This window comes from Diuraphis noxia, unplaced genomic scaffold (assembly GCF_037042655.1).
Source record: "Diuraphis noxia isolate RWA-SAM2 unplaced genomic scaffold, SU_Dnox_SAM2 contig0002, whole genome shotgun sequence".
Lineage (NCBI taxonomy): Eukaryota > Metazoa > Arthropoda > Insecta > Hemiptera > Aphididae > Diuraphis > Diuraphis noxia.
Genome location: NW_028301712.1, coordinates 20,212,600 through 20,236,628, shown reverse-complemented (window position 1 = coordinate 20,236,628; position 24,029 = coordinate 20,212,600). Strand labels below are relative to the sequence as shown.

At 27.7% G+C, this 24,029-nt stretch overlaps 1 protein-coding gene across 5 annotated transcripts in view; it reads right to left on the bottom strand.

The window, feature by feature from the left end:
- Positions 1-21,447: 21,447 nt before the first annotated feature.
- The window catches only part of LOC107162286 (facilitated trehalose transporter Tret1-like), a 58,570-nt gene continuing 55,988 nt past the window's right edge, over positions 21,448-24,029 (bottom strand). For all 5 annotated transcript variants that reach the window (XM_015509118.2, XM_015509116.2, XM_015509115.2 and 2 more), the window contains one exon: positions 21,448-24,007. In XM_015509118.2, coding sequence (XP_015364604.1) covers positions 23,709-24,007 — 299 coding nt within the window. In that variant the 3' untranslated portion in view covers positions 21,448-23,708. The remainder of the gene's footprint in view (positions 24,008-24,029) is intronic.

Here is a 24,029-nt window from a genome sequence, read left to right as displayed (position 1 = left end):
CTAAATTTAAGGCATATATATATAATATACTTTATATACTAAATTGATTCTATATACTAAATATATCTCATCAAATAATACAAATTCAGAATCACTAGGTATAATAATATCTTCCCTTAATTTAGGATCCAATGAATTGCCAAGCGATTTCCTACGTATTCGATTTAATGTCGTTTTCACAGACGAGTAAACTGGAATTTCGGTTACTAAATCTAATCTTTGATCTATTAATGGTGTAAACTCTTCACGAAAAATTTGAGCGGCAGAATTTGATGAATCACGTACGCGTTTTTTTGCAATATTATATTTTTTTTTTACTTCAATTTTTGCCGAGTCATATTTATAAATTGATGAATAGTAACATTTAAAATTGTATTACCTGTTGTTTTTAATCTTCCTGTGCATCTCTCTCTTTTTTTTTCATTCAAACATACCAAGGTTGTTACATTTTCGTTATTGGTTCGATACTTCCTATATTGGTAACCATAAGCTAAAGCTTTTCCTTTAGAAGTTTCCAAAATTTCTAAAGAATCACTCATTTTAATAACACTATAATATACCGGCTACGAACTCTACAAATGTGTATACTATACTAAAGACTGAGTAAATGTTATCGATGGCATGTAACTATATAATTGACATAATACAATTTTAATTTAATACTTTCAAAGTTCTAACACTTTATCTATAATAATACCCATCATAAACAACCAAATAGCAAAAAATCGGTAAATCCAATAATAATACGATCTTAAACATATTTTTACAATAAATATATTATTATATACTGTATAGAATCAATTTAATATATAATTATTTAGTAAAAAATATAATATATAAGTATAAACCTTAGATTAGATAATCAGGTAGATAGAAATAATCTGACCGCAAACGGCACGAAAAAGGTGCCGACCGTAAATGTCCCGACCGCATCGGTGCCGACACCGGATATTATTACTTGGTATTACGATATAAAATAATAATATATAGCAGCGATTCCTAACCCATAGGCCGGGGCCCACTTGTGGGCTGAATGAAATGTGGTATTTGGCCGGGTATACTGGTCAAGGGTCTGAAAATTTTTGTATTGGAATCGACACATCGAGATTTTTATATGTTTTATACACGTCTATATTTCTTTCATCATATTATTTATGTCGGTTTATATTTTATACCTAAACTTTATGGGTAAGTTGGCCTCAATTTTGTTTTTTACATCATCGTTGTCTGCAAAACCAAAAAGGTTGGGAACCGCTATTATATAGATTAGGTACTCAACACGGTCAAGACCGTAGGTATATAGAAATTGGGCCTCAGAGACCCGAATAACGTGCAACAGTTTATCGTAAAAATCAGCTGTTAAGCATAGGATAATATAAGGATCACACCTGTATAGTTGTTTGGATGTGTATATAACTATAACATGTATAATAATTAGGGCTGGGATTTAAATGCCCTAAAAAACCCCCAAAAATAATCTTAAAACAATGCTTTATGACCTAAAAACGGGGGGCTATAATAGTGCGGAAAATAATTTAAAGGAACGTAATTTTGCGGAAATTAAAATTGCGGAGCGTAATATTTTGGAATGTTTAATCACGGAATGTAAAACCTCGGATCGTAATATCTCGGACAGTATTATCGCGGAACGTAAGATTCCGGACCGTAATACCACGGACCGTAAAGTGACGGAACATAACATTTCGGACTGCAATATCCCGGACCGTAAAACGACGGACTGTAATATGACGGAAAGTTATAGTGTGGAACGTAAAATACCGGAACGTAATATTACGGAAAATAATAATTGGTACCTAAAATATTAAATGTTAATTGCCTCTAAGGTCTGCTAGAGGTCGCTACTAAGTTGTTGGTCGAGGCGGGCTATTTGAATGAGTAACCGATTTTCGACGACTGTGCAGGCTGTCCTGCACGGATGCCATATACTTCTAATTAAATTTTATTTGTATGCTGTCAGTCGAGTTTATGTTACCTCAGCGCCATCACCTTTTGTTATCAAGTTATCTGTTGGTTATTACACTAATTAATATCACCTACTTTATAAACTCTTTTTTTTTCCCAAATTTTTAAATGTTTCTTATGAAAATCGTTAATAGGACTTGTTCAAAAAAACAAAAAAAGTTGTATCTACAGTGACAAGACACATTTTAAATTGTCCATTATTAAAATTGATTTTATATCCAAAGGTGGGCATTAACTAGTTAGTTAATTTTCTAATCAACTTATGAATTTACCTAGTTTAATTGACAGTTTAAATAACTTAGCTTTCTTCGGTTTATTTAAAAATAATCAGCATGAAATTAAACATTTTTGAAATTTTTCGTTTAATGGTTTTATACGTAAATATTAATACTAAAATAAAAATAATCCAATACTATAATAATACAAACACTTCTGTTATTTTTCTAGATAAAGTAATTTTGTAAATATATTTATGTTATATTGTACCTAGATTAGATACGCATAATAAATAAGATTATAATATGACCTTAAATTTGTATTGGGTATAAAAAAAATTAATATTTATTAAATTATTTATTGTGATGTGTAGGACATAAACAACAAATATTTGTTTAAATATTTAATAATCATTTAAAGTAAAATAGGTATAGACACTGTACATTACGATGAAAGTAAAATAACATTGTTTATTATTATAATTTAGGAAATTAGAAAGAACGCAGTCACTAATTTATATGATCCACATACTAATTAAAAAATGTATATTAACTTTTTTTAAACTAAGTTAATATTTTGTCCCTATTAACTTTTAACTTATCGAGTTAAATGTATGATTTTTTAACTGTTAACTGTCAACTTATCGATCTAACTTAACTTAGCTTGAGTTAATTGTGTTCATTAACTTGCCCACCTTTGTTCATATCCGATGGATATACATATTGTTCAGATAGAAAGATAGATTAAATATTTTAGAGATTTGTAATACACCATATGCTTATTATTATAAGTAAATTGTAAATTAGATTTTTTTATCCTGGTTCAAGGGCCATATTTACACTTTTTGCGCCCTGGGTCAACAACATTTGTACGCCCCCTCACAAAAAAAAAAATTAATCCCTTTTAGATTCTGAGTGGAACGATGAATGTATTGATTTAACAACAATGTGTTTTTTTATTTTTAAATTTTTTATTTTTGTGTCTGTACACGATAACTGATAAGTAGTTGAAATAATGTTTCTATTTTCAACTTTAGTATCTTGTTAGATGGGAAAGTGAATATTGTTGGTTGGGGAGGTCAAAATTTAAAATTCCCAATAGTTTACAAAAACGCCGGAAAAAAACATAAAAATTAAGGCAAAAACTGGAATTTTTACGCAAAATCGGTTTTCCGTAAAATCGATTTTGGTTTTTGGTGTAACTGGTAACTCTATAATAAATTAACGTATATACAGGAAATGTTTACTGGTCGTTTATATTTTGAGTTGAGAATTCATAAAACATTTTCTTTTTAAATCTAAGTTTTGAAAATGTAATACAAGATTTCTAATAAGTTTGTCTACTTTTATCAATAAAAAATGTCAATAAGCAAATTAAATTAAATTATTATGAACGTTTGAAATTCATATTTTTACAATATTGTATATTCACTCGATTTTGCATGTAGCTGTTTTGTTATTTTATTGCAATTCAAAAAAGATTAACTTTAGATACAAGAACATTTTATTAAATGTTTATATTTTAATTTTCTATACACCATACAATGTTGAAATTATTTTAACTCTTTTTGGGATGTTTACGGACATTGTCAGTTTTCAATTTTTTTAGTTTTTTTTTTTGTAAATATAAACAAAAGCGTGAAAATTAAATGCAAAGCTCTTGATAAATTGTTATAATAGCAGTTAAAAAATTAAAAATACATAAGCACAATTTTTTTATAAGCATTTAAAGTTTGAATTTTGACAAATTTTGACAAAATTTATCAAATATATTATTTAATAATTATTTTTTAGTTAAGAATTTAAAAAAAGTTCAACTTTTATAGCTAAGGATTAAAAATATATAACAAGGTTCTACGTAAATTACTTTATTCACAATAATAATATCATCAAATATACTTAGTAATATCATAGGCTGATTGACCGTTTTCGCATCATTTTTTATTAAAAAATTACAAAAATTAATAATTATCATTGATTGAAAAATGAGTAAATGACGGCAAATTGCCGTATCATAGTCATGCAATGCAAAAAGACCAAGTATAGGTACTCAAACAAATTCTTACAAAAAAAAAAAATGTTATTTATATAATCTACACCAGTGCCTGTCAACCTCCCTAAATGTGTCAAAAATTGGCCACCCGGGGCAACAGTACCCTGTAGCTCCCCCCTAAATATGGCAATGCCTGATTGATACTATATGGACCAAGAAAATCATCTAATAAAATATCTTTTGAAAAACTCGGAAACATTGTGAAACAGATTAAACAATTTAAAGCTTTCTATTGCAATTGTAGAGAGATTAATTAATCTATTGAATGTATTATAAAAAAAATCGACTAATTTTATAAGTAATGCCATAAATTATGAATATTAGTAGGTACCTACCTATTTATACATTTATAATACTATAGTAATACCAAGTAAGATTTAAAGGGTGTTCATAGTTTACTTTTTCTATACCCAGGTAGCTAAAATACAGCTCATACATAATTTTTTTTTCATCTCACGAAAAAAAAATATTATGATCAATGGTAATACTGTAATACAGCGGTTCTCACCTTTTTATATCCGCGTACCACCTACACGTCCTACACAATTTAAAAATTGTCATGAACCACTAGATCAGTTAACGTTTTTTTGCGTATCAAAAATGTTATTTTACATGTAGGTAAGTATATACGGAATTTTATTTTATTAGGAACTACAAAAAAAAAAAAAAAAATAATTTATATTATTATTAAATATATCAAATATACCAAATGATTTTTAATATGAACAATTCATTCCATTTTTTTTTATAACGGTAAAAGTGAGATGTTCTTAGTGTACCGCCTATGGAGCTTTCCGCGTACCACAGGTTGAGAAACGCTGCTGTAAGAGGTAGCAATAGACAAAAGTGTTCCTTTCCAAACTAAAAAGATGTATATGGGGTTACGTAGCATTTTGTAAGCTTGATATTGTAGAATATACATCGTTTCTCACCATTGCTTTAAGGAGTGAAGAGTGAATACACTTAGACTCGTCATTTTGGTGGACTATAGTCGTTGATTTTACTTACAGTTTGTTTTTGCATAATTAATATCAACTAACTTGTAACTATTTGCAACATGCGTTTTAAAAGATATTTATATTGGATGGGCCAAAGTATACTGACTGACAGATATTACAGAGTTATATAAATAAACTAGCAGGGGCGTATTTAGGTATGGACTAGGGGCTATGGGTCCCGTAAGGCAAAAATATTCGAAAAGTATTTAAAAAGTGTTCTACACCAAAAAAACCTTTAAATAGGTACCATAGAACGGGGTGAAGTGGACCAGTTTTTGGTAAATTTCTTAAAATTCCGAAGAATTTATTTGACTAAAACGATTGAAACATGGAGTGTATATACGTATGTATGCTACAGTTAATGAAATTTTTTTTCTAACTTTTTTAAACCTTTTTTTTGTACTAAAAAGTAGTCCACTTTACCTAGATATGTGGGGTCAAGTGGACCAGGCATTTGTTTTTCATTAAAAACTATTTCAATCGATTCTAGTTTTGAAGTGGACCACTAAATTATATTTTAAAAAAAAACATTAGACAACATTTTGAGCATATACAATTGTTTAACCTTGTTTATTCATCAATTTGAGCAATTTGTTTCAATATTTAAAAAAAATCTTACTTTTTACAGGTTTAATACCTGTTGATTTTGTTATAATTATTGATATTCTTCTTTCTAAGGATGAAAATAATAACAAATTTCTTATTATTAGTATGTTCAATGGTTAACAAGAACTTAATAAACACATTTTAGAGTATAAAAAATATTCGTAGTCTTACTTACTTTTACTTTTGAGTTTCAGACGACGTTTGAATGAAAAAAAAAATCGTTATTTTGTGTCAAACGAAATGATAAGAATTGATAAGGATCGTCCTGTACTATTGTTATCACTAGTATCAAAAATTGTTCATTATCATCATAGACCTTATACTATATACCTATGTTGAGAATCATTGGTTCATGGTATTATAAATTCCGTAATTTTACTTTCCGCTAAATTACGGTCCCTGATTTTACGTTCCTGGATAATACAGTCCAGAGTATTACTATCCGTGATATTACATTCCGCATTTTTCTGGTTCCGTAATATTATACTATCCGTGATATTACATTCCGTATTTTTCTGGTTCCGTAAATTTACGTTCCACAAAATTATGGTATGAACAACTAAATTCCGTTATTTTACGTTCCGCAGTATTGCGGTCCGTAGTTTTACTTTCCGTATTTTTTATCATTCCGGTCAATTATTTTCCGTAAAATTACGGCCTCCCCTAAAAACCCTATATAATGCCATAAAAAACCAAAAAAACTGACCTTAAAAAAATTAACTAGAGTAATAAAACGGTGTTTACGACGACAAAACTCGTACTGAACGTTGAACGATAACATCGGACGTCGATTTTACCGATTATTTAACAGGAAATAGGTACGGATAGTGTTTACTCAAACCTTGTTCAATAATATAATACGAATTACGAATTACTTATAATCTCATATTTAGATAAAAACCATGTTGGTGTAAAAATCTTAAAATAAAATTTCAAATTCATACTTGGTTTCCAAAAACTCGAAAAATGATCCAATAGCTCTAAAATGCCCTAAAAAATTAAGAAATTGACCTAAAAAATAAAAAATCCCAAAAAATGAAAAATAAACTTTCTTATTCTCATTCATAGGTACATAAAACAAATTTGTGACCAGACGAGCTTCGCACAGTAAGCTTTGGAAAACAATGCAAAGTGCATCGAAATCCCAGATTCCCAGCCCTAATAATAATAGTTGTTGAAGGATAAAGTGAGCGACTATTTTTAATATGTAATTTAAAGTTTTGTAGTTAGTGGGTTGGTCATAATATTATGTTAGACTCTGGCAAATATTGAAATGACGCCTCTGCTTTAACTTGAATAATTCATATTATTTATGATTATTGGAAAATATACTATGCAGCATTATATTTAAGAATGAATAGCATGATTAATTATTCGGCACAATTTTCTGAGCAAAGTAATAAATGTAGTTACTTATTGATTTTCCAGTGATGGTGTGTGTGTGTGTCAATGTGTCATCATCGTTTGGGTATTTAAAACCTGATTCTAGATCTGATTCGGGCATCTAGTAGATCGTACTAATAGGGGCGGTACTCCTTTCGCCCAAAACGTCCTTCCTCTTTTCGACCAAATATGATCAAACATTTTTTCTTTTCACCTAAAAATAATTGCATTCTTTTTACCCAATTTTCATGTTCAACATTTTGGAAAGCACTGTCTCAAAATTTAATTTTTTAAACTAATTTAATCAAGTAATTTGGCATAACCCAGAGAGCACCACGAGGAGGCGGCTTCTATTACTCTCCAAAAATATATTTTGTGTTTGTGGACATTAAATTATTATTATATAATAAAATATGTACTTTTGTGTAATTTGTCATTAATTTTTATGACGTCTTAAAAAAATATTTAATTTAAATGTAATTGTTTTGTATAGTCGAACGATATAGATTTAAGAAATTCATACCAACTTATCTTTCCTCTAAGGTACTGTTGTATTTTGTCTTCGTTTTTTAGTTGTTCTTTAACTTTACTATCTTTAGGAAAATGTTGTAAATGGATACTATTTAATTAAATATAGACATCAGTTTGGACTTCTTGTATAATAGCCAACCACGTACCAATTGGTGGAGAAATACAATAAAAACATTTTGTTAAAGAATGCATGAAAGGATTCGTCTTGATTGATTCTGACGAGTTAGCTGCCCAAAGCTGTGTGACAGTGCTTTTTCCAAAATTTTGAACATGAAAGGTGGGCAAAAACAATGCAATTGTTTTCAGGTGAAAAGAGGAAACTATTTTATGGTATTTGGTCGAAAAGAGAACGTGTGCGAAAAGAGGAAGGACTTTTTTGGGGCGACAGGAGTTGCGCCCGTACTAAATGTTCGCATTCTGTTGGTAATTTACATTTTTACCTCACTGCACAAAAATGTATTTAAGTGTCCGCGTCGTTCATTTTAAACAATAGACGAAACATAGTGACCGTTTACCATAATATTATGTGTAATAGTGGGTATTACTAATTAGTAATTACTATAAAGTTTGGGAAGGTACTTATGTGCTATTTAACCATAAAAAAATTACGACTTAATTTTTTACTGGGTAAATATTATAATAGTTTCTCTCATCATCCAAAAAAGTATTTGACACAAGTTAAGGTTTTTGTAATTTAAGATCATAACAAAAACATTTTGGAAATAAATTTTATAACTTTTTTAGTATTACTTTTTAAAATTAAAATAACATACATTTTTGATTTCATTTACCGAAACACTGCAATATTTTACTGACCATTTTTATACCTTCATAAACTAATAATTAATTAGTCAAACGTAGGTAGTAAAAAGTATATACTTATATCATCACCATACATATTATGGAAGTTTAGAAGAGCAAAGCACACTCGATTGGACGTATTGACGTATAATATAAACATATACCTACATTTTATGTGATGCTCTCGTGCCACTCTGCAACTCCGCTCATCGAATCTTTGAATACTTATAATATCTATATAACTAATTTTGTATCTCAACATTTATATTGCAGCAGCCTACCTATAATAAATACATAAATATAACATGTTATATAAAATATAAATCCATGGTATCGTACTATCGTACATAATAGTATAGGTAGATAATAGTTTTCGTTTGATTAATTACTGACGTTCAAGGGGATAAAATAAATTTTACACTTAAAAAAATGATCATCATATATCACAGAATAGATTAAATTTAAATTACTAAACAGAATATAATCAGGATTATATTATAGCTATAACGTAAACTTTTTTTTCTAGGTATAATTACAAACTCTGACATATATTTCTCAATAAATTCGAATTAAAAATTGAAATGCTACATTTTCAATTTACGTTGTTAATGTATATATTCGCACGTTAATATACGCGTAAGTAGGTATCTTAATTATTATGTGGAAGAATTTTTAAATGACTTCAAAACATCAAATGACAAAAGTTAAAACAATTAATGCTGATTACAAAATCATCGATAATTTATATATATATGTATAATGTACATATATATATATATTTATATACATTTAGAATATTCAATTTTAGACTTACTTCGTGTTTCACCACAGTATACTCACATTAATAGATAGGTAGGTTTTCTATGATTTTTGGAACATCAAAATGATCAATTATTATATTACCAGATACACATCTAATCCTTAATTATATATTTTTGAAAAGTAACAAACTAACAATACACATTTATCTAAAACTGCCACTAGTCCAATTATAATAACATTAAAGCAGCGGGATTTATAGCAATAAAATCCTTGCCACACATATAGGTACAATAATACTCGTATACGTATTTCAAACCAACCGTTTCCCGCTATAAACAGCTAATGTCCATAGTTGCCAAGCCTAGGATCAATAAAAAAGATAAAATAATAAAACTAAAATTGACTTTCTGCCTTTCCGGTAGACGTTTTTATATAGATAAAGGTAGACAAACAGGAATTTTTTTCAGTAACACGAAAAACTAAAATCGATTTTGTAGAAAGCCTATTTTGTGTAAAAGTTCTCGTTTTCCCTTATTTTTTTTTTTTGTTTTGTTTTTCTCGGCACTTAAGAACACTATTTTGAATTTTAAAGTCCAACCTCCCGAATACACAAACCGGATTCCGTCAGAAAAGATACTGAAATTGAAAAGTGAAACATTGTTTTCGACTACGTATCATGTATAAAGACTCAAAAATACTTATCATTGTAAAATCAATTTATTCATCGCTCAGCACAGAATCTAAAATACAAAAACGGGTAAGTCGTAGATGTCGCTTTGCTGTACAGTAGGTTACAAGTGGGTTACTGTAATGGATAGAATTAAATTTGAATCCAATGATATAACATATATAATTGTATACGAAAATCGAATCTGAGCGGAAACTGTTTATCTGGTTTATCTAGGATATATTATAGATTATTAAAAATTTTCAAATTTTAGATTGATGTCAGTAAACAGCTTAAAAAAAAAAAAAAATCATATTATTTTGAAAATGTTATCAAATATAGAAAATGCCTATAATATTCAGTAAAAATTTCAAGTATCTGCGGTCATTTGTTTTAGAGTTATACCAAAATAAGAAAATCGCTAAATGAGAAATGTAGTGAATATCCAATGTTGAAAAATTTAATTTGAACTTCTGGTGATAAAGATTGACAAACTTGTAAGGAGTCTTGTATACAATTTTCAAATCTTAGATTTAAAAAGAAAATTTTTCATGAATTTCTAGCTTAAAATAATTTGCGAATTTTTGTGATTTTTACGTTTTTTGTCAAAATTCAAACATTGAATGCTTATAAAAAAAATTTGTGACTAAGAATTTATTTTATTTTTTAATTTCTGCTATTGTGACAATATGTCAGGAGCCTTCTATTAAATGTTCAAGCTTTTTTACCGACCAAATAAATTTTTATCGATATTAATTTTAAAAATAACTAATAATGATCGAAAATTGCATATGACTATAAATAGTATAAATTAAGTTAAAATAATTTGAAAACTTATGGTGGATAGAAAATACTTATATAAACATTCGGAGAAAATTTTATGTATCGATAGTCAGATGTCATCTGTTTTAGAGTTACATTAAAAACCAAAATCGATTTTGTCGAAAATTGATTGTGCACAAAAATTCCCGTTTTTTCCTTAATTTTTAGTTTATTTATTCCAATTATTAATGGGAATTTTTATTTTTTACCCCCTTTAGTACCAACTAGATTCACTTACTGATCGAACGAGGTACTAAAGTCGAAAATCAAAGCACTTTTACTGCTCCAAAACGTGATGACAGAAACAAAAAATCAATACATTCCTCGCTCCGCTCAGAATCTAAAAATATCATATAGTATATAATATAGATCATATAAAAATATTATGGTTATGACTTATGAATATAAATATTAATAATAACTGTCATATAAACATACCTTTTAAATATACGGATAAACAATTTACTCGTAAATACGTGAAATTTTTGTATCTTAGCTCAGCAGCAATTAGTCAATATGACAATTTTATAAATCAACATTTTTTTTTATATAAACGCATTATGTTCATGTGATATAAATAATATAATAAAATGTTATCAATTATATACTTAATACGTATTAAATGATTGGCAACTCTGGTTCTGGCTTAATAAACTAAATAATAACAATAACTTTTGTTTTACTCAACTGAGGAAGTGAGTACTATTATGAGTGCTGTCGCCTGACAATGGCATGTGTTCACTTTTATCACGTATTATAAAACATATATAATATAAGTAATTTTTTAATTGAATAAAATATCATATTATTGTTATCAACTTGTTTTATATATTGTACAAAATAAAATACCATATACAAAACTCGAAGAAGTTTAACAAACTATTTATGTCCATCATTATTCATTATGTTCTATTGGTACCTAGGTACCTAATATAATATTATAGTTCTTGGAAATGTTCAATATTTTACAAATCGTAGACAAAGTGAAGAGGATTACAAGATACGATGAGTGTGTATACTATGTCAGGTTCAAGTGTATCGATTTATTTGTTTATTGCGTGTGGTCGAGTAAATCCGTATAACATGAACATAAGTAATAATTAATAAATATAACCTATATAATAGTCATATATAGGTTATGCATATAGCCTGTAAGTAGCTTCATGTTATATTTATTAAAAACCATAATATCATACATAATATATGTAATACGAGTGAGTTTTCAATATATTTTACACAATGTATCATACAAATTAGCATCACTTAAAAGGTATTATACGCTAAAAAACATTATTTTATATCTTTTATTGAGTCAAAAATATCGAAACGTTAATATCAATATAATTATGTTATTATATGATTAGTGCGAACCTTGCGCCAAATAAGTCCAAGAGAGTAATATTTTATATCAATATATTATAAAGACACAAAGTACTCTATCAATCATAATTTATGACAGATTTGTATTTGATTTTTATTTACAAATTTTAATTAGAAGGATTAACACCAAAACTGTTCCCTATGTTTGGTTTGCTATCAAATATTACGAGTATATCATTATTATTTATTAAGTATCATACTGTAAATTGTACCATAATATTTACACGATAATTGAAGTATTTCGAGCTTACCTTAGCCATCAACTATTAAGTTTATGTATATAATATTATATATGTATATGTATTATACTGTAATGTCTCATATGATTTACGTCACTGTACATTGTGATGACCGAAGACGAATTTATAGGAAAATATGTTAGGTATACCCATATATAATAATATAGCGTTATATTATTAATGTATATACCTACAAGATGATTTTTTTTAACAGTAAACAATATTCATTGTTTAGAAAAATATTGACATTTTACAAATTGTATGTACCTATATTGTATATAATATGATATAATATGTAACTATTAAATGTTGTAACCCAATTGTCTATGTCGCCGAGGGTATATTTCGTGTTAATAAAAAAAAAAAAAAAAATGATATAATAATTGTGTAGGTATATAGTTTGAATGGATAAATAATTATTGGAAAATTACATTTTTCAATATTAATTGTATTATATTAGATATTTCTGGCTAAGCCCTAAAAGAAAAATACCAATATATTATATTGTGTGCCATTTTTCTGGTGAACTAATTCGACCGTGAGAGGGCAACTCCCATGTGACATATTGCATGTATCACTTGGTAATTTTCGAATGGGGTATAAACCCTCTAACCTTTTATGCTATTTCTATAAACGATTTCTGAAACTTTCATCAAATTCGGTTGATTAAATTTAAAGCAGGCAGTTAGTCTTTAACATTTTAGTTAGTCTGAACAGATGATTGGTATATTTATATTTTATCTCTTAAATTTCCGTTGATAGGAGTTGGATCAATACAACTTTGTACTTAAATCTTGCTCCAATATTAATTTATTATACATTAAAAAAAAAAAAACAGATTATGATATTGGATGAGTAGAAATACCTAATGGTGCTTACTATAAATTCTGCTAAGCATACAAATGTTCCAAAAGCTGGTACTAACTAACCAACTTACAGCTAATGACCTTTTAGTCGAATCACTCGAATCAAAAAAGCTTAGAACCTGCCTCCGAAAACGCGGATTATTTTGCGAAGAAAAGGCACAAGAATTGGTCCGCGTAAGTTTTTTAGCCAAATAATCTCAGATATAACAAAATCAACATTTGTTTATATGAATCCATAAATATTATTTTTATATCAAATAGCAGTGCTTGTTGTTTAAACAGAATTACTAAAAATTAAAAGCCACGAAGGTCGTAATAAACCCGCAAGAACCTTGTATAGATTAACATCCCTGAAACGGAGTCAGCGCATATTTTATATCTACTATTTAATATGATTAATATTATACTACAGTATAGGTATAATACTCATAGACGATACCGATAAATTATTCGAGTTAATATAGATAACTAATATTAAAAGTAGTAACTTATATATATGTGTGTGTGTGTGTTGACATAAAATGTCAATCTAAATACCTACCTCACAAAACTATTATTATGATCAGTGTAATCCCGATTCCCGGTGGCCGGCTTAACCGAGACACCGAGTGAAAAAGTAAGATCATTATATTATTAGATAAATTACAATAGCTGTCTACACCGCCACGGAGTCCTTATTCTTATCCTGAATTTGTTTACTGTTTGTCGTTTGTATTGTGTCTAAACTATATATTGTACCTGCATAGGTGTTAAGTACTATATTATTAATTTTATTACTTCTTCAATACAGATAACACCTGTGGATATGTAGTTATGATTTATGTGCATGGTTACGACTTCCGACGAAAAACAAAATAATCCTTATCTTTGTAGTAATAATGATTAGGTATGACTCTGATCATTTTTATTTGTAAACAAAATCGTAAAATACAGTTTATTTATCAATAACGTTAAAAATAAATAATATACACAGTGCCGCACAAAAAAAAGATACACTAAACTGCACATACGTGAATACATGATTGATTAAGGGGTAGTATAACCTGTAAAACTTACTGACATTTTTCCACTTTATTTTTGATAACTGATACTTTCGGTATATAAATTAATAAATATTATCGTCCTAAAATAATGAAAAATATTATTATTAAATTGATATCTATTACTTACGATTTTCGCTCACAAAATTTATATTTTTCATTTCATTTATTTGGTTTGTTCTTGATATTGCTATTAAATGCAAGTACTTAGTACTATTACCATAATACCATCTATGATCTATATAGCTAGATTATTATTTATTAGTGCTTATTACCGTGTATTTTTCCAGGGATTTTAACGGAACATTATAATAGTGATCGGAATATTTCAAATTATATTATTATATAAATTATATATATTATGTAATTATGTATGTAACAATTACTTAATATTTTAAATTTTTCTATGGACAAAATTAATATTGATGACACTGATGAATGATGACTGATGAGTATTGATGACCATAATTTTCTCCAGTAGTGGACAGTGACCAATTCACCCCAAACGTAACCTTTAAGCAACCAGATGGATGGATATTTTTAGTAGGAATTAAATGTAAGCCCAGTTGGGAGTGTTGAATGTCTCCAAAGAAACGTACCTATATATAATCATACTAGATGTCTCCTTTAGAGCTAACTATTAACACCTCATATAATTGAAAATTTTCAAACATTTTTTCAAAAACATACATACATTATGAGAAAATAAGTGTTTAGTTTATTGACCTATATAGTATTATCATCATTATAATGACCATCCCTATTATCAATTATTAAGGATTCGAAAAAACAGCAAGTCTGCGCGTCAGAGATATTTGCAATGTACACTGCAGAATTGTACAAAAAAGTAAAAACATTGAACATAGTTAATGTTAAATATATATACCATCAAGTTTCATAATAGGTCGATTCACTGTAATTTTTTAAACTAAAGGAGCCACCAGTGTTCTGCTGAGCGTAAATTTGCTATATTACGCACTGGTAAGACGGAGACAACAAATACCATTGTTACGTACTCTTAAAATGTATATTGTATACCTATATAAATAAATAATAAAAAATATAATGCTTATTAACTAATACAAACAATACATTGTGAAATGTAGTATTATTTTTTATAGATATTGTCTGATAAGGAGAGGAGTGGTATTGGGCGTAAAAAACAAAAAGGGGCCAAAAGATATTGGCCCACTTATAGAAAAATGTCTAGTTACGTGCCTGTATATTACACTGCACCATGTTATTTGGTTGATTTTTGAGTATTTGAAAATTTAATTATGTGTTAAATCTTTTAATGTTTTATACACGCAGGATAAAAAGAGTTATGGAATGCCTCAGAAAACTATGTATAGATAATATAGTAAGGGACATTGTAGGTAGGCAATTAAACGTACACTACTGTCGCCTGTCCAATTTTTTGATTGACTTGAACAAGTTATACCACAATATTCAAACTTGTGAGAAACAGTCAATTTTTCGAAATTATGTTACCTTCTATCATCAATTGTTCTTATTGTTCTCCTTTGAAACAGATTGAATAAAACATAATTAAAAAAAAAAAAAATGTTATCATTGCGTCGGGATCAATAAAAATATAAAAATAAGCGATAAGTAGATAATTATTTTGATGTACATTTGGAGTCAAAAGAGTCACTGTGCAATTGATTTGTTAAATTTGAATTCAATGATATAAAATTATTGAATACGAACACATATTCTAATGCATCGAGTACTCACGAGTGCAAACGGTTTCTCATGTAAATTGACATCTTATTACAATTAATTGTTCGTACAAATTGACGCTTGAAATTTAAGACCATCTTATTAGCACTGATTATACTACTATAGCTATAAGCCTATAAGGCTATAACAGATTTATCTCTCCATAATAACTTTGGTTAGGTTATCAGAAATCTCCATATTTTGGAAGCCCTATTGTCGAGCTGGGCTTCTTGTTGTCATAATAATTGCATCGAAAACGTTCTTTAGAAAAATAAATAAAATTAAGTGGATATCTCATACACAATTTGTTTTTCACATTGAAAAATCGAGCTTCCTTATTGAAACACCCGTTAAAAAGTTGTCATCAGTTACGTATTTTATTTGTGGATCTGGTACCAAATAACAACAATAAGATAAAACCCTCAGTCTATTATTATAACTAAACAATGAACACTGTAATCAAAGTTTAAAAAAACAAACAAAACCACGAGTCCATAAGTGGACTTTCTCAGTGCCACAACTGCCTACAGGAGTGCGGGCGAGGCCATACTGCAGTTAAGTTAAAAAGTAACTTGGCTAAAAGTAACGTCACTAATATTTCCTTTTATTTCACGATACCATTTTGAAATTTATATATCATTTTTTCCGATGTATACTTTTATCACTTTTAAAAATAATTAACCATTAGTATATAGTGACGAGTCTCATGCCGTCAAACCATTCTGTGAAAATATATTTGTAATAATTTATTTTCCCTTCGCGTGTCACAAGACATTATTTACGAAATGTGTGAATCCCTAATAAAATGGACCATTCATTAAGTACATAAAATATCATATTACTCGAATATACGAGTATACTATAAAACCTCGTCGTCAACATCGATTCCCATTCGTTTGATGACTTTTTTAGTTTAATATCGTAAAGTTTATAATGAATGTAATTTATATATATATATGCACGTAACTGACAAATTAATTTAATTCGTGATTATCTCTATAAGTTATATTAATATGCTTTTAATACTACCTATAGTATAATAATTTGTGACATATACTATATGTTCATTTAATTACTTAATTATTCCACAGGGTGTTCCCTACGACGTTTATTTATGATTGCATATGAAAATATTGAGTTTAGCTTGTATTTTTTAAGTTTCGGATTCTACGATAATATATATAAACATTATAGACATAACTAATAAGCTTTTTAAAAATATTTCTTGTCTGATTATATGTTAAAAATTTGAACAGAATGAGGTGAAAAATCTATGTATATTAGTTATATACAAACTATTTGATTTTGTTGTGATATTTCTTTTTTTACATAATATCTCCAATATTTTCAAATAGGACTTATATTATACCATATATATCATACATTACTATAATGAATAGTAAAAGAATGTATTAGATTGTAAACACACCTACTGTAATTTTAAATGGCTGTGTATTATGTTTACAGCTTACAAATTGATTATTGAAAGATTTTATCAAATAATGAGCAAATAATTTATTAATTATTAAAGTTCAGACAAGACAAAAGTATACAATATACATAGATATTAGATAAAATGTAAATAAATTAGTTATTTTAACAATTTTTCTATATACCTACGATAAGATCATTTTATTATAACTCAGATTTTAACATAATTCAATAGGTAATTCATGATTAGTCAAATTGTGTTCGTTATTCGTATTTCATATTTATTGGTAGTTTATTAACAATGAAATTATATTACAATATTTTGTATGCTTATATAGGTGATCATTTAGAAAATATTGTTACTAAGGTTACTTAATTCGTCACCGATTTTTTTTCAGCAGGTATTCTAGATAAAATAAATCACCACTGATTTCGTTTTTTGTAATCATTTTAGAAATTGTTTGAATAATTTTAATAATCTGAGATTTGTAAGAACTAAGAATTAAAAAGTCTGTTAGTATTTGAAACCTATAAAAATAATAACAATATAAAACAATAGTTTTGAACATTTATTGAATAATATTCCTAAATATAGTAATGAGCTGTAATGAGAAATAATTAATGAGTTTGTTTTAAAAATAATGAGATTCCTATAACAATTATAAAGAACTAGGACAAAGTTTGTAACAACAATGAATTATTATACATAAGCATTATTAGTTAACTAAATAATGATAATTTATTGGATCATCCTGTACAGATATTTCGACGGAAACGATATTATGTATAATATATATTATGATTGGTTTAATTATTTAAACAATAAATGAAATCGAAAAATAAATTAAGCTCAATGTTTTCAACTAATATTTTATAAACATAAATAAAAGATAAACGTATTCAGTTTATTTCAAAATATTCAAATCAGAAAACAATAGTTCAATATATATATATATTATTTTTTAAATACGCATTAATTTAGTGGCCCTGAGATACTGTTAACTATGCATATGTTCCTAATTATTTACGTTCTACTTAGACGAGTTAAAAATTAGTTATCGTATAAATGGATAATTGTCAATCATAACGGCAGGTATTCTTAGCTAAAACAGTTTACAACAATACAATATTGATTGTTTAATTACTATAAAATATTAAACAATATTACGATTAAATTGTAGGAGGTTATGTAGTCAAGTCAATATATACAACCAAGCAAATAATACAGACGTATAGATAGATTCTTTCTGGGTAAATTACAAATTTCTATTAAAATTTAACGGAATTACGTCGAGACACACTTATGGCAATATAGATGGGCGATTACTATATATCTATATATTATAATTATTTAAGATTTAATAATTATTTCCACTGGAATTTCATCCCCTCCCCCCACATAGTTGCACTGCATAAAACTGTGTTCTTTTTGGTATATCAATACGCGCGCGTGTGTGTATATCACACATCCATAATAATATGTATACTTGCGGACGATGAAACATTAGGTGCTCCGTTTGAAAACCCACCGGAACGAGAAGTCATATTATGTTAGAAGAGTGAATGTCAACAAAGATCGAATTTTTCTTATATTATCGACCAACAAAAAACGGACATTAGAAGTCGTCGGATAACCGTTTCGTGGTTATCCGTACTCGCCAATGTATAGGTATTGTATACCTTAAACATATATATTTGTGAAAACTAGTTTAAAATTTGCATTTGCATGGCATATTTTATTTATGGATTTGTTTATATCGTTAAAAATGTCTTGAATAAAAAATAAAATAAAAATAGGAACAACGTTTTTAAATTCATGACCTACTGACTTTTCGTGTACGAAAAATGTTCAAAGTATTTTTTTCGATGTTAACAATTGTGACGTAACTGCAGGATGTTATACGAAACAACATAAAATCTAGTGAAAAATAATTTATTAGATGCTTGCAGCAGATAATACCACATTCGGCTTCAGATAGTACAAACTGTTTTGTACTATTTTTTGCTAAATGTAAAGACAATTATATTTGGTTGGCGTTGAAGTTCATACAAAATGGTTGCATTTTTTAATCGCGTGCTATATACTTACCACAGGTGCACTCAGACTGCACTTGGGTTCACTAGGGATTCCACACGTCGCGTATTTTAAGGAGTTGTCCCGTATTCGAATGAAGTGTCCCACGATGTCCCGACACGAGTTTTGATAATTGCTAACACAAGTCCCATCAACCCTTTTCAAATTAACACCAAAGCAAATTACAAGTATAAGTATGATTTAAAATGTCTCGTATTAAAAAAAAATAAATCTGGGATCTCGAGGTATAATACACGCACGTCAATGATATTTTTCTTTTGTTTTCCGACCACTCTTGTCCTTGCGACGTGTTTAAGGGCTTCAATTACTATATTTCATTTAGACGACACTTTTTTCCATGTGTTTTTACGCCAATAATAATTTATTCAGCTCGGTCACATGTAGGTGTAGGTAAGTATTCAGTTAATTTGTATAATAATCATATTATTATAATAATATAATGCATATATATAGTGCCTATTTGTACATAAAGGTAAAAGTATAAATTTATGTACAGTATATAGGTATATACATATATACATATATATATATATATAGGTACGTATACTTAAAATGGCACTCTCGTGACATTAACTATTATTTGAAGTAAAACTTAAACCACATAATGTAGGTTATTATTATGTGTATACATTAAGTGGAAGTAAATTATGAATATTAAACAGCACCATTGTATAATATACACAATATTATACGAGGACCTATTATTGTATTTCAAATTATAATAATACAATTTATAATACAAACCAAAACAAATTTATTCATTTAGTGTTTCAAAACGTCATCGTATAATTAAAAAAATAAATATATTTAATGATTTTTATAGTTTTGGTAGTTACATAGTGAGGACGGTTAACCTTGAATAATATTTTCAAGTCACATTGAAACAAAAATTGCATATTATTGTAAACAGAAAGAAAATATATTTTTTAAATGCTGTGATAAGTTCAAATTATTCAACATTAATTTTTTGTTTGTGTATAAGCAGTGACCCCCAGGCATGCAGGTTAGCAAGTGATGCAACTACATGTGTTCTCGAAGGGGGTGGGTGTATATAATACTACAGGTGTCACAGAGAATTTTATAAATTTATAACTTAAACTATATTCTATAATAATTAATTTCCTTGAACAGTTGAACTACAGTGATTAATAAGTGAACTTTTTATAACTGTATGTACTCTTAAAAGACCTCTGTGCGTCACGGTTTCTAAATATAATTATAAAATAAATCGATTACTACCAAATGATAGGTAGATAAGGTAGGTTACAAGCATGTGCTGTAAATGTCAAAATTACTTTAAATCGCCATCTATATTTTATATATATATATATATATATATATATATATATATACGTATTATTCCATACGAAATACGACGCTTAACACGTGAACTCACTTTCACGGTGTAACATTTTTATAAAGGAAAAAAAATAATGGAGCAAAATAAAATATTTTTGAACAGATCGAGTTACAGAAATTAATCATTATCGCAAGATAATGATATCAGTTCTGAAACAAAAATGTTTCTCTGATTTTATTAAAAATTATTATAAATCAATTAAGATAAAATTAGACCATTGTTTTAAAAACGAACATTCGCACAACCATATATTACACAATATATCATGACTTGAATCATAAATTTGTCGATATTGACTGTAATAACTAATAACATAACTGTTTAATAAACACTTAAGAATTTAGAATTCTATGCATTTGATATCTTTATGGTTTAGATAAGAGTACATGACACTATGACAAGATAATATCCACTACAGGAGTAGATAAATTATTATTAGGTATAGGGCATAGGTAGGTATAGGTTAATAAAATGGGAGAAAAAAAAAGTAAAATATTTTTAACAAATAATGTTTATTTGTACACATAAATTAAACAATGTTTTCGTTCTAAACATTCAAATAATTTTGTAATACAAAAATAAATAAAACAATATTTTATCGTATGTTCGTTTCATAAAAAAAGTTTAAGTCTCTAAAAATGTATATTATATTAAACAATAAATATTATAATAATGAATTAACACGTTTCCGAAAAACGCACTTAAGCCACAAAAATGTTTTTTGTTAAAGACAGAAATATGTATCGAATTAAAATAAAATAAAAAATAAAATAATATTTCATACATGTTTGATAAAATACTAAATAATTTCGTACAATAAGGAATGTTAATTGATTAACTATAGGTTTACGGCTGGTAGGTAATAATAATAGTAATAATATCTATTGCTTTAATTTTATTCATTTAATTGACAATATAAATATATATGGACTACATTTTTTTTTTTTTTTTTAGAGTGATTTGAGCTCAAAACACAATTATAAATCTATATTATAATTTAAATAAATCTAGAAATAAATAACATGTCATCCGAGAATCTATATATTGTTTTAATAAATAATAATGACCTAACAAAAAAAAAAAAAATCATGGTTTAATATATTGGTAACTAATTTTAATGCAATAAAAAATAATAATAAAATCACAAAGTTTGCCCGCCTGATTGGAAAAAAAGTGACACCGATTTTACAGTCGACTTCAATAAGTAGGTATTTGTATTAATAGTATATTTACTTGGTAAAAAAGATATTTACGCGAGGCTTTTCAATATTTATATTATTATATAACATAATAATATCAAATCACAATTATTAAAGAATAAAAAAAAAACAGTCTAGTCGTTTTAAAAGTTGTATCGATAATAAACATAATGTAATATAACCTACATCATAGGCGTGCATAACTGTACCGATTTTCCGATTTATCGATCGTAAGAATATTGTGTTGTACACACTAATGACGGGACGGCTTTTGCGGATAAAAGACTATTTAATTTTTTTGATATTAGTAAAATAAAATCATCCTTTCGTCGCAGTTTTTGTATTGTATTTTAATGTAGTCGTAACTTGATGTACAATTTTATAGTGATTATATAATTTCGATCCGATGTATTACACAAAATGAATGAAACCATACGTGCAGGTTTTAAAAATATGGATCGGAAAACTGGAAAAATATAGATATCAAGTATACTGAAACGTAAAAATCGTTTAAAAAAACAAAATATAAACACTTAGAAACATCGTTTGTATACCGATCCATTAAACGGTGTATATAATATCATAGCGTTACAAATTACATATATTTTACACCTACATAATAATAATAATAATAATATTAAAAACATTAATCTAAACATACACACACACACACACACCTCCATGGACTTGAAGGCCTCCCCCTATATAAAATGTGGCTTAAGCGTATCGACAAATATTATAGGTATATATAGTATTATAGTGTAATAATGTAAATGTATTAAATTGTAAGTACAATAACGAGTGCCCAACTATAATAATATAATATATAAATATATATATATATATTTTTTTATATATGTATCATACTATTAAGTTCTTAAGTCAAATGAAAAAAACTCGAAAGGTTTGGATAGGAGGGATTGGCCCGATAGCAAAAATCGGTATTTGATCTATTTATATAAATATATAATATTAAATACACGTATCGAGATGTAAACATTATTATACAACTGCAGGAGGGAGGGAATTCTCTGTCTCTATCACAGCATGAAAAATAATAATAATAATAATAATAATTTAATATAAAAAAATTGGAACTTCACCTACTCTCCGGAATGTGGAAACGCAATGAGACGGCCTTCGTCTATATTATTGGTGTAACCGTTATTTTTCTTTTTTGTACATATTATATAGTTAATATTATATAAATTTAAAAAAAGTCATTTTTATTCTGTTAATTATTGTCTGAAATATTTTAGCACCATTAAATAATACACTTTAGAACAGTGTAGTCTAACGCGTTTAAAAAATGGCCTTTGCACATTTACATATTATTATATAGTTAAAAAGATCTAATGATAAAAACGTTATTATTATTGTAAAATATTAAAAGAGGTACGCGCCAAATATAAGCTTGAGGGTTTCATATTTTGTAATTGCCGAAAATGTTCCGAAGAAAAATTGGTGTATAATAATATTATTAAAATATATATATATATATATACGCCGATTTTCTTATATAGTTAAAACATAATAAAATATTTTTTTCTGTCGTTTAGATGGCCATCGGCAGTGGTTTCAGATGCGCTATCGAGCTCATTCTTCTCACTTGTCTGACCGGGCCTTTGCCTACTCCAGTTAAATTGCGTTCAATGTCCTCCAAGCTCTTACCCTGGGTCTCGGGCACGCAGAATATAATGAATACCAATCCCATCAGACAAATTCCGCCAAACATCCAAAAGGTGCCGTCAGTGCCGAAGACCCGCAACAAATCGGCGAACGTCTTTGTGACTACGAACGTGCAGGCCCAGTTGAAAGCTGTCGCCAACGAAGCAGCTGTGCCCCGAATTTTAGCTGAAAATAGAATATTATGATT